Below are 12,367 nucleotides of genomic sequence, written 5' to 3'. Positions count from 1 at the left end.
TGTTCAGCTTTACAGAAGTTGCCATTGTAGTACAGATGCAGCCATAGGCAATATATAAATAAATAGGTAATCTGTAAATAAAATTTTATTTACCAAAACAGCAGAACTCATAATTTTCAAACCTCTGATTTCAACCATGAAGTTGAGGCCCCTGTAGAAATTTAAACACATTTCAAAAAGAAAGAAAGTGTGTCTTAATTGAATGAAAAGATTAAGAACTAAAACTACTAAAGTGTCCATATGAATCAAATCATTTTTTTTAAGAAACAAATTGTTAAAAAAAAAAAAAAAAGAAATTGTTTGTGCACACATGTGTGAATCCATATTGGAGACAGGCCCTATGTGTGCCCCTTTGACAGTTGTAATAAGAGATTTCCTCAGTCGACTAACCTGAAATCTCGTACCCTAACACATGCTAAGGCCAGAAACTGTAAGAAGAAAAGACCCTTCTCAACCTTGGGAAGCATCTTCCGGAAGGAAGGTTGGAAATAACTGTGCTTCTCCTTTGTGTGTTGTTTCTAGGAAAAAAATTTTTAAATGAATCCTATACATCTAAGGGACATCTTTTGATGTTTGATGAAATTTTGATATGTTTTGATAAAATGCTAAAAATTTTAAAAATTCAAGATGACATTGCTAAGATGCTCTATCTTGGTCTGTAATCTCATTTCAAGAATAGATGCATGCTAGGTCACTTCGGTCCTGTCCTACTCTTTTATGACCCCGTGGGTGTAACCCACAAGGCTCCTCTGGCCATGGCATTCTTCAGGCAAGAATACTTTAGTGGGTTGCAGTTTCCTTATCCCAGGGATCTTCCCGACCCAGGGATTGAAGCCACATCTATGTCTCCTGCATTGGCAGGCAGGTTCCTTGCAATTAGCGCCACCTGGGAAGCCCAGGTCATTTCAAGAGCACGGTATTTTTGTAAAGTGTGGTCCCAACAGGGGGACACTTGATGAAATTCACTTCAAAAGACATTTCTTTATATAGCAGTGCTAAGCATAAAAGGACTTCTCATATTCTTATAAACATGAAGCTCACTCTGTTGCTTACAGTTGTTTTAATTTTGTGTTTTCCAAGTGTGCATGTGGTATACTTTGTGAGAATAGACTTGATATATGTGATTTTTCTGGAGGTTGATGATTTTGCATGCAGTGGATTTTCTTTAAAAAGAATGGTCAGTTACATGCTTGCTTCAAGAGTATTTTCTTGTAAAAAATGACTTTTTTGCTATCTCAATTTTGGTTTTATTATTTGATGTTAACATATTTTGTATAATTGTATTGGATCTCATAGTATCAAATAATAGATGTAATTTAATAGTCACTTTTTTTTTCTGAAAACCTACTTTAGTCACTTTTTTTCCTGAAATCCTAGTCACTTATTTTTTTTTTTTTCTGAAAAATGCTGCACGATGCTAATTTTCAGTGTAATTTCCTCCCCTGCTCAGTTGTAAGATGTGCTGTACTTTTTAACACCTGATGTGTACATCCTGTGTAAAAGAAAAGGCAACGATAAAACAGTAATTCTACAGAAAGAATATAGCAGGAAAAAAGCTAATTATAGCATTTAATTAGGGTTTTGATAGGCTGTAGATGAAGAGTAAATAGAGATTTAGAAGCATACGGAGGCAGGTCAAGATGAAGATCTGCTCACATATATTCTCTGTTTTTCTACCACTTTGGATTTTCTGCCATTTAAGCCATTTACATGAGAACACTTTGAAAATTTCTGTAGGCCTAGTTTGCTGAGTAGCCCTTGGAGCAATCTTAAGTATTTGACATTTGAAAAAAAAGCTTCCATTTATGCTAGTCCATATACCTACAAAATCTAATTATGTAAAATGTTTTGGTGTATTCTGAACTTCAGAGAGCTCATTCCTGGGGATTATTAAAGACTGATTCCAGTGTGTTTTGGGTTCGGTTTGAATTCACTTCACATTTTTACTGTGCGTAGAAACTCAGAGTTTGTTTTCATTTATCAAAGATAATCATATTCTTTCTAGCCTTATTGACTGTGTTATTGATATAGTTTTAAAGAACATACATATTTAATGGTTTACTTTGAAATAACTTTATACTTACAGGAAAATTGTAAAATTATTTTCAATATTATACCCTTCACCTAGCTTTCCTTGTTTCTAACATTTTACATAACCATAGTACAGTGGTCACAGGAAATTGACACTGGTATAGTACTAGTAACTCTTAAGTACAGCCCTAATTCAAATTCCACCAGGTTTTTTCTTATTTTCTTTTTGTTTCTATTCCAGGATCTGCTTTAAGATCTCTCATTTTATTTAGTTGTCATGTATCCTTAATCTCATCCAACATTTGGTAGTTCTTACATACTTTTATCTTTCATGATTTTGACATTTTTAATGAGTACTGGTTAGTTACTTTATAGAGGATCCTTCAGTTTGTATTTGTTTATGATTTCTCATAAACAAATTGGCAGTAGTACTACAGAAGTGACGGTAGCACTACAGTACATACTACAGTATGAGGTACTGAAATTACATCATATAGAGGACTTACAATAAGATATTTCTTTATTGGCAATATTAACCTTGATCCACTTGGTTAAGGGGATAACAACTACCTGTCTTAATTGTAAAGTTACTGTTTTTCCTTTTGTAAGTAATGAGTGTTTTAGAAGAAGATACATTGAGACTATCTAATCTTGTTTTTCTTAAACTTTTTACCCACGGATATTTTATTTATGACTATGGTCTTTGATGATTTTCTATTTTCCTCATTCCTTCTGCATTTATTAATTGGAATTACTCATTAAGGAAGAGTTGTTTCCTCACCACCTTTTATTTGTTTAGTTAATTATTTATATTAATATACACCTGTGGGTTATAATCTAGTACTGTCGTTTATTTTGTTGTTTACATTGTTCTAGCTTTGGCCGTTAGGAGATTGTTCACATTGACTGCTGTATCATTTAAGCTGCACCCATTCTTTTTTGAATATTTCTTTACTTTTTGGCATCACCAGATATTCCAGGATCATCATTTATTTCCCTGTCCTAGCCCTGGAATGACCCACTCTCCAGAGAAATCTTGTTACTTTTATCAGAGAATGGTGTTTAGAAATCAAGATCTGGGTACTAGGTGTGCTTATTGCTACTTGAGTATTATTGCTTCTAGTTGCTCTTAGCAGACAGACCTAGGAAATACATTTATCAATATAATACAAAAATACAAATACATATAAGTAACACATGTGCATATCTATATTTATCTGTGTGTATTTCTTTCATATATACATATATTCACACATAAACATATGTGTGCTTGCGTACATATGTATGTATATATACATGAATTCATACTGATACTTTGCAATTGTAATCTAACATTGCAGGTTCATTCTAGCCTGCCTTCCTTATTTGTAATTTCTTTCTGCCTGCTTTCATTATATACAATATATTTATTTATTTGCTCAATCCTTGTATACATCTAAAGTAGTTTCAAAATCATTAACCCATGCCCCTGTGAAAAATAAATTTACAAAGTAGATAACAGTGTTTTTGTACAGAGGAACCTATACATTTTGAAATCAGTTTTACATCTTTTTCCTTTACACAGCAACAAATATGTGAGAAGACCCATGTCACTTGACTAAAATATGGTACCTCTTTTGAGCAATTAGGATTTGATCTAAAGTAAAATCCAGAGACAAAGTTATCTCTTCATATAATATTAATAGTATTTAGTATCTAGTTTTGAATTCCATGTAATTTGAACTCATTGGGAGGTAAAAATTTGCTATATCCTAGTTCCATTTCTAGTGAAGAACTCATTTGAATGATGAAAAGTAATGATGTGAGAATATTATTTAATTTCTAATGCTCCAAAACCTTTTAAGTATCATGCATAGTAGAACCCTTTTTTGCATAACATTGCAAATATTAATAATACTTTACTGAATTTATGTCTGTCCTTCCTTCTAGAGTATCAATAGAAATAAGGATATTATGAAGATTGGTTGTTCACTGTCTGAAGTCTGTCCCCTTGCCAATTCAGTGTTTGGGAATCTTGATCCAAAGAAGGTGAGCCATATTCTTGGATACAATTATTCCATCTTTCCTATTAGCTTTCCTGATCTTAGATTTTATAGATTTTGGAATTTTTGTTATATTTGAAGAAAGAGGCACGTTTTTAGAATTTGTATAGACTACAGTCATTATAAATTCATTTTTTCAAAGATACTTATGAAGTATCTGCTATCTACCAGGCACTGTGTTAAACACTGGTACTTAACACAGTGGTGAACAGAATAGAATGGTGGTGAACAGAATAGAATGGTGGTGAACAGAATATATTCACCTTGACCTTGACCCTGATTCACAAAAATTTATAAGAGATATGTTTATGGAGAACAGTTTGACAATATATATATGTGCATGTATTTTTTAATTGACATAATTTGCAATGCAGTATATATCTTTTGAGTACACAGCTTGATGAATTTTCATATGTATGCATCTATGTGATCACCACCCAAATCAAGATACAATTCTGTCAGCTTAGAAAATTCACTCAGGCCCCTCTCAGTCAGTTCTTAGTCAGTAGTCCTTTAACAGAGGTAACCATTATTCTGATTTCTCTCACCATAGGTTCATTTGCCTATTAAATTATACAATATATATATACTCTTTTGTGTATGTATGGCTTCTTTTGTTCAACGTAATTTCTGAGATTTATCCAGATTATTGTATGTTTGTTCTTTTTCAACCTATGCAGTATTTCAGTGTATGAAAGTGAAAATACTAGTTGCTGAGTCTTGTCCAACTTTTTGCAACCCTATGAACTGTAGTCTGCCAGGCTTCTCTGTCCATGGGCTTCTCCAGGCAAGAATACTGGAGTGGGTTGGGATTCTCTTCTCCAGGGGATCTTTCTGACCCAAGGATCAAAGCTGGGTGTCTTGTATTGCAGGCAGATTCTTTACCATCTTTACCATTTGGGCATGTAATGGTGAAAACAAAGTACCTGCCTCATAGGGTTGTGAAAATAAAATAAGTTATTATACATAAAGTGCTTAGTAAATGAGCTGATCTACTTAGCATTACTATTCATTAAAATGCCAAATAATTTTGCTTTCTTTTTCTGTCTGTAGATTTATGGTGGATTATTTTCTGAAGATAAATGTTGGTACAGATGCCAAGTACTGAAAGTCATCAATGATGAAAAGGCAAGAACGAGTGTTCAACTTTTTTTTGCCGTGAGGAATATTTATTTTCAGTCCAAACTTTGGTGCCTATTTAGCCTTTCATTGCTTATTCATAGTAGTATAAAATATGGTTGACTACCACTACAATATTGTAAAGTAATTAGCCTCCAATTAAAATAAATAAATTTAAAAATATGGTTGAATAACATATGAATTGATTAAAACATACATTTCCCCCCCCCCAAAAAAAACACAAAAGAAATGAAGTGCTTACAAAAGTCAAAGTTAGATTCAGAAATATTCTGATTTTAAGTTGTCATATAATCACCCCAGATTATCAAAGAATAGATTACCTAATTTGTGGATTATTTTTGGCGACCAGTGGTTCTTTGTATTTTAGTTCTTAATAATTATGTTTGAGTCTTGCTGAGTAGGTTAAAGTTTATTCTGTTAAGATTGAGTAGAAAAAGAACATTTGATTCTGAAATTATGTTTATATTTTACTTAGTAGACGTGCATGTTGTTAATAGTGAAGATTTGCTTGCCTCTTTCTTGTGCCTTGGTTAAATGTGATGAATTTTCTTTGCATTTAGCTATTTTGTCTTTTACACTGTGAAATTCCGGAATATTTTTAAGGAAATTTGTGGAGATAGGATTCTAAATAGCAATTGGACATCTCAGGCTGTGTAAAAGCATCTCTATAGGGTTTCTTTTACTATTTTTTTTTAATGTCTGCTTTCTTGGACTTAAAAATATTTTATAATATACAATATTTTGTAAATATTGTTCTTGGTGCAATAAAGATGAAACGCTTTGAATAATATTACAAATATATTTTTTAAATCTCGTGATTTATTATTTTTATAGGTAATGATTTATCTTAGTAAAATAGACCTGTTCCCCACAGTTTGACAACTGGAAATATTTTGTGTTTGCTTTGATTTGGCTTTAACTTTTAAAATTAAGGGCAAAATGGCTTTTGACCTTCTGATAAACTATTTATCTTTTTTACCTTTTATAGATACAGAGCTGGAGGAAAGGGTGAATTTGATTCATTTCAAAGGTCTAATAGCTGGAGTTAAATTTATCAAAGAAAGTTTCATAAAACTTTGCCTGTTCAGATTTTATTGTTTCCAACTTGAATTTAAGAATGTTGATTGATTTTAACATTAGAGATAGAAGAGAATCATAAGTTTCATAGACTTATATTTATTTAAATACCATTGTTTAAAAAAATCAAAATGAGAAATGGTACTGTTGGAAATAGTACTGTTTGGTACTAGTTGAACTAGTACCAAATAGAAAAATCCCTGGGATCTCATGGACTGTGGGTTTTCTGTATTTTGAGGATATTGTTGGAGCTCTTGTTTCTGAATGCATTTATACAATTTCAGGTAAAATGCTATCATGATTTACAGGTAATTGACAAAAAACAGCAAATATGTTATTTTTTTGAGATATTTAATTTAAGTTCTGTATTATCTGATTATTTTCCAGTGTCTGGTGAGATATATTGACTATGGAAATACAGAAATTCTGAATCGATCGGATATAGTAGAGATTCCTTTGGATTTGCAATTTTCTAGTGTTGCCAAAAAGTATAGACTTTGGGGACTACAGATTCCTTCTAGCCAAGAAGTTACCCAGTTTGATCAGGCAAGTCACAGATTTAAAATATTTTTGTTAATGGAAAGAAACTATGTGCTCGGAAAAAAAAAAAAAGAAGTCTGTTTAAAATCCTATAATTTTCTATAATATGAAAACTTGTATAAATTAGTGAAAAATGTGAAATGATGGAATAATTTAGAAGCAATTATATATTTGTGCTCATCTTTGCTAGAATACACATTCTAGATCAGATAAGACTGGTGTTTGTGTGTATACACGTATATAATAAATGTAAATAGTTTCTTCTGATGAGAAAGCTTCAAAGAATAGTCTCTTATTATTGAGAGACTGATGCATATAATTATTGTTATCTTTTGCTTTTGAGAAAATATTTATAAAATAAAAGTGATCTTTAGCTGTGGCCATAAATATCACAAATTTGAAATAAGCAGAGTTGTAAATTAATCAGATTTTATCTTCTTGGCAGAGGCTCACACTGTTCAACATAGTAATTGGCAGTGACATCTCTGTTAATCTAGATTCCAGTTTGTATTCATTTCCATTAAATTTTAGGTTACCAACCTGATTCTGGAAGACCTCATAATTTCAGTGGTAGTCTTAACAGGAATCCTATCTCCTTTTAAATCTGTGCAAAAATGATATTCTTTTGGTAACTGATACTGCTATTGAAGGAATGTTACACTGCGAAGTAATCAGATATGTATTTTATATTCAGCAGCTCAAATGACTTATATGAAAATAATCAGTACTAGAAGGAACAATAAAATTTGAAAACCTTCTATTTGCCTCTTTTTTGTTTAGTTTTTAGTATATTTTAGGTCACTGGGTGTAGCTTTGTCTGCACTATAGTTACTTATAAGAAACATTTCTGTACCTAGAACTGTGCTGTTGTTGTTCAATTACCAAGTCATGTCCAACTCTGCGACCTCACGGGTTTCCCTGTTCACTGTCTCCCAGAGTTTGCTCAGATTCATGTCTTTTGAGTCAAGTGATGCTGTCTAACCATCTCATCCTCTGCCACCATCTTCTTTTGCCTTCAGTCTTGCCCAGCACCAGGGTTTTTTTCAGTGTGTCAGCTATTTGCATTAGGTAGCCAAAGTATTGCAACTTTAGCTTCAGTGTCAATCCTTCCAGTGAATATTCAGGATTTATTTCCTTTAGAACTGGTTTGATCTTGCAGTCCAGGAGATTCCCAAGGGTCTTCTCTAGCACCGCAACTCAAAGGCATCAATTCTTCAGCTCTCAGCCTTCTTTATGGTCCAGCTCTCAGATCTATACATGACTACTAGAAAGACCATAGTTTTGACTTTACAGACCTTTGTTAGCACAATGATGTCTCTGCTTTTTAATACACTGTCTAGGTTTTTCATAGCTTTCCTTCCAAGAAGCAAGGATCTCCTAATTTCATTGCTGCAGTCACCATCCAGTGTCTTAGAGCCCAAGAAAAGAAAATCTGTCACTGCTTCTACCTTTTCCCCTTTTTCCTAGATACCAGATTTCATTTTTATGTGCTGTAACTCCTCAGGACACCTTTATATTTAGTTAGGACCAAAATGGTCAACAGAATCTGCTTGATTTAAAGAGATTATTCTAGGGTATTTAATCGGTACACTTTAAGAAAATGTATAAATATAGATTCCTGTACAAGTCTAAGGTCTTCTTCTGGAAAGGATTTATCAAGTATGTAATTGGAGTATAGTATACACATGAGGAAGTATATTTGTATTTAGTCAACAAGGTAAAACCACTTTTGTAGATATTTCAGAATGAAGAAATAATGATCATTGGAAAAACTAGATATTAATAGAAAAAATAAGTGAAGAAAAGCATGTTGGCATAGCTGGTTAATATCTTCTTTTTTCTTATCTTTCTTAGGGCAGAACCTTTTTGGGGAGCTTGATTTTTGAAAAGGAAATTAAAATGAGAATTAAAGCTACCTATCAAGATGGAACAGTAATTGCTCAGGCTGAGTATGGCAATGTAGATATTGGGGAAGAGGTGGCTAAGAAAGGATTTGCAGAAAAATGCAGACTCACTTCCATCACTAATACCTGTGAGGAAAAAAAATCAGATCCTGGTCAGCTTGTCCTCAGGAACCTCAAAAGCCCCATTCCTTTGTGGGGGCATAGATCAAGCCAATCAAACTTCACCCGGCCAAAGGGGCGCTTAAGTGGAAGAATGTGTCTTGACTTGAAGAATGAAAATGATGCAGGAAATAATGTGACATTTCCAAAGTAAGATTGTAGTGGGATTTTTAGTCTTACCTAATTTTTGATTTATGTTAGAAGCTCTTGTCATAGTCAAGGCTTATGTTTTTAGAATCCTCAACTATGTCTGTGATTTTGAGGGATAATACTGATTATATCTGTTTTTCTCAAATAGGTATTCCTCTCTAACACACTGAAAAAAAAATATTCCTCTTTAACAGGAATATTTTAATTAAAAGCCATTTTGAAAGAAAAACCATTCCTGAATTGTTTGAAGTTCACATACCAACTCTTCTTTCCAAGTCTTTTGAATACATTTATCATAAAAATCTACCCCTAAATCCAAATTATTCAGGCAAGAGACAGAATTTCAGATAAACTTTGAAGTTTTTCCTATGGCTCTGAGAATATTTTAATGAGTTTTAGGGAACTGCCTTTTCTCTTTAACAAAAGAGAAGCTCTTTTTTCTTCCTGTGAAAATTTACTGTGATGGAATTTGATTATAACAAAAATGTTCACTTTTTAGATAATTTTTAGTTATAAACTTGAAGCAGAAAGCCAGATTTTATTTTTAAAAGTACAAAACCATCCTTTTACTTCTGTATCATGATCCAGCCCATGATACTGTGTGCTGTTAAGTCGCTTCAGTCGTGTCTGACTCTGTGCGACCCCATAGACGGCAGCCCACCAGGCTCCCCCGTCCCTGGGATTCTCCAGGCAAGAACACTGGAGTGGGTTGCCATTTCCTTCTCCAGTGCATGAAAGTGAAAAGTGAAAGTGAAGTCACTCAGTCGTGTTGGACTCTTAGCGACCCCATGGACTGCGCCTACCAGGCTCCTCTGTCCATGGGATTTTCCAGGCAAGAGTACTGGAGTGGGGTGTCATTGCCTTCTCTGATGATACTGTGTAATGGGTAATAAAGCTTTTTGTTGGGACCTTATCAGTGCTTTAGGAACTAAATGGTTAAATGGAGTGGGAGTAATGAGAGATTGGAAGAAACTGATACAGAAATGGTTTTTACTGTCTTTGCTGGAGTTGATACTGATATGAAAAAGTTAGAATATGATTTATCTGAGATTAGGATAAGTTTTTGAAGTATGACTTCAGTTATAAAATCTAGTTTGCATTAAAATGCTTTCTAATGTTGAAACTAGGTAAAGATCAGATTAGTTTCCAAAATTAACTTTATAGAAGTACACACATACACACACACACGTATATATATTATGGTATAAAAAGCCAAATTTTAAGTTTTGATCTCTGTCACACTTAAAACAATTTGGTTTTTAAAATGAGTCAATTTGTTTTTAATAGGGAAAATTTGGCTGTTGGTGACTTTAATTTAGGGTCTAATGTCAGCCTGGCAAAAATTAAGCAGGACCAGAAACTGATTGAAGAAAATGAAAAGCTTAAAACAGAGAAGGAGGTTCTTCTTGAAAGGTGCAAGGCATTAGAATTGAAAGTAGAACAGACTGCCCAGGAGCTGCAGGTATGGTATGTTTCAGTGGCTTAAGATAAAGAATGATTAACTGGGAAATCATTGTGTTCATTTACTCTTTTTTTTTTTTTTTTTAAAGATTTATTCATTTATTTATTTTTGACTGCATTGGGATCTTCATTGCTGTGCACAGGCTTTCTGTAGTTGCGAGGAGTGGGGCTACTCTCTAGCTGACGACGCACAAGCTTCTCATTGCAGTGCCTTCTCTTGTTTCTGAGCATGGGCTCTAGGTGCACAGGCTTCAGTAATTGTGGTGCGTGGTCTTAGTTGCTCTGAGGCATGTGGGATCTTCATGGACCAGGGATCCAACCCATGTGCCCTGCATTGGCAGGTGGATTCTTAGCCACCTGACCACCAGGGAAGCTCTGATTTGTTCTTATTTGTCTATACTTTTCTGTCTCCTTTCCTTACTTTCCCTTCTCCCTACTCTTGGTATTCTCTCTTTCTTCATACTTGTTTATAGATGAAATTTTTTCTTATGCTACAAACTAATTTTTGAATTTCATTGGATGTTTGAAAAATTAATAATTTCTCATTTATATTTCCTTTTATGTTCTTTAAATTTTTTTAACTCTGGGAATTTTCAAACATTTTAAAAAGAGAATTGAATAATTAGTACTATGTATCCATCACCCAGTTTTTACAATTATTAAATAGTCTTTTAAAAAATCTATGCCTCCTAGTAATTTCAAAACAGGTCCCATTCATAATAGTTTAATGTACATGCTTTAATGTATTATGTATCTCTAACAGAAAAGAAATTCAAAAGAGACATAACCATAATACAATTACATTTAAAAATTCGTAATAATCCTTTCACTAAGTTCACTAACTTATGTTCACACTAAGTGAAAGTCACTCAGTCGTATCCGACTCTTTGTGACCCCATGGACTATATAGTTCATGGAATTCTCCAAACCAGAATACTAGAGTGGGTAGCCTTTTCCTTCTCTAGGGGATCATCCCAATCCAGGGATTGAACCCAGGTCTCCTGCGTTGCAGGAGGATTCTTTGCCAGCTGAGCCACCAGGGAAGCCCATTATATCATTTAATATCCAGTGTTCAGATTTCCCATATTGTTCCATGAATGTCATTTTATGTTTGGTTTCTTCCAATCAGATTTCCAGTTAGGCCTATACATTGCATTTTGCTCGATAAATTTCTTAAAGTGCTTCATCTGCATCCTATTGTTGCTTAAGAGGCTGCTATATCTCCATATATTTCCTTTTATGATAGTTAAGTATCAAGGTTTGCTCAGATTCAGGGCAGTCCCCCCCCCCCCGGCCCCGCCAGAATACTGTATAGTCTTCAAATGTATAACTTTTTCTAATACCAAATATGTTACCCCAACACGAGTTGCCATTTCTCTAACATCAACTGAATGGCCTACAGTTCATTTTTGACACTAAATGCCAAGAGTTATCTCAGACTCCACAAGGATTAAGTCCCTCAAGACTTAGCTCAATTCAGGCACTAGCCACAAATCAGGTCCCAGGCTACCCACACTTTTTTCTATCAGTTTAAGACTTCCTATGACCCACTCCTGCACCTTGCTCTCAGTTCAGTAATTCAGTAACAACTGTTAGGACTCATGAAAGTGCTGTACTTACAATGACAGTTTTATTATAAAGGATACAATTCAGAAACAGGCAAATACAAGAAAAGGAGATGCAAAGGGAAAGTTATGATGGGAGTGGAGATGGAGATCGTTGGGAGGATTCTCTGGACCTGTCACTCTTCCAGTACATGGATTTGTTCACCAGTCTGGAAGCTTCCCCCGGACCTCATCATTCTGAGTTTTTTAAAATCAAGGTTTCATTACTTGGGCCTGGTTAAGTCATTGACCATTGGTA

General features: G+C 33.9%; 1 protein-coding gene across 4 annotated transcripts in view; it reads left to right on the top strand.

Annotated features, from left to right (window-relative positions):
* The window catches only part of STK31 (serine/threonine kinase 31), a 70,165-nt gene that overhangs the window by 4,427 nt on the left and 53,371 nt on the right, over positions 1-12,367 (top strand). For all 4 annotated transcript variants that reach the window (XM_055590592.1, XM_055590590.1, XM_055590591.1 and 1 more), the window contains exons 4-8: positions 3,961-4,059; positions 5,127-5,201; positions 6,678-6,836; positions 8,685-9,043; positions 10,331-10,505. In XM_055590592.1, coding sequence (XP_055446567.1) covers positions 3,961-4,059; positions 5,127-5,201; positions 6,678-6,836; positions 8,685-9,043; positions 10,331-10,505 — 867 coding nt within the window. The remainder of the gene's footprint in view (positions 1-3,960; positions 4,060-5,126; positions 5,202-6,677; positions 6,837-8,684; positions 9,044-10,330; positions 10,506-12,367) is intronic.

The sequence above is a fragment of the Bubalus kerabau genome, chromosome 8, assembly GCF_029407905.1.
Source record: "Bubalus kerabau isolate K-KA32 ecotype Philippines breed swamp buffalo chromosome 8, PCC_UOA_SB_1v2, whole genome shotgun sequence".
Lineage (NCBI taxonomy): Eukaryota > Metazoa > Chordata > Mammalia > Artiodactyla > Bovidae > Bubalus > Bubalus kerabau.
Note: the sequence above shows the minus strand (reverse complement) of the source record. Positions and strands in the feature narration are given on the sequence as shown.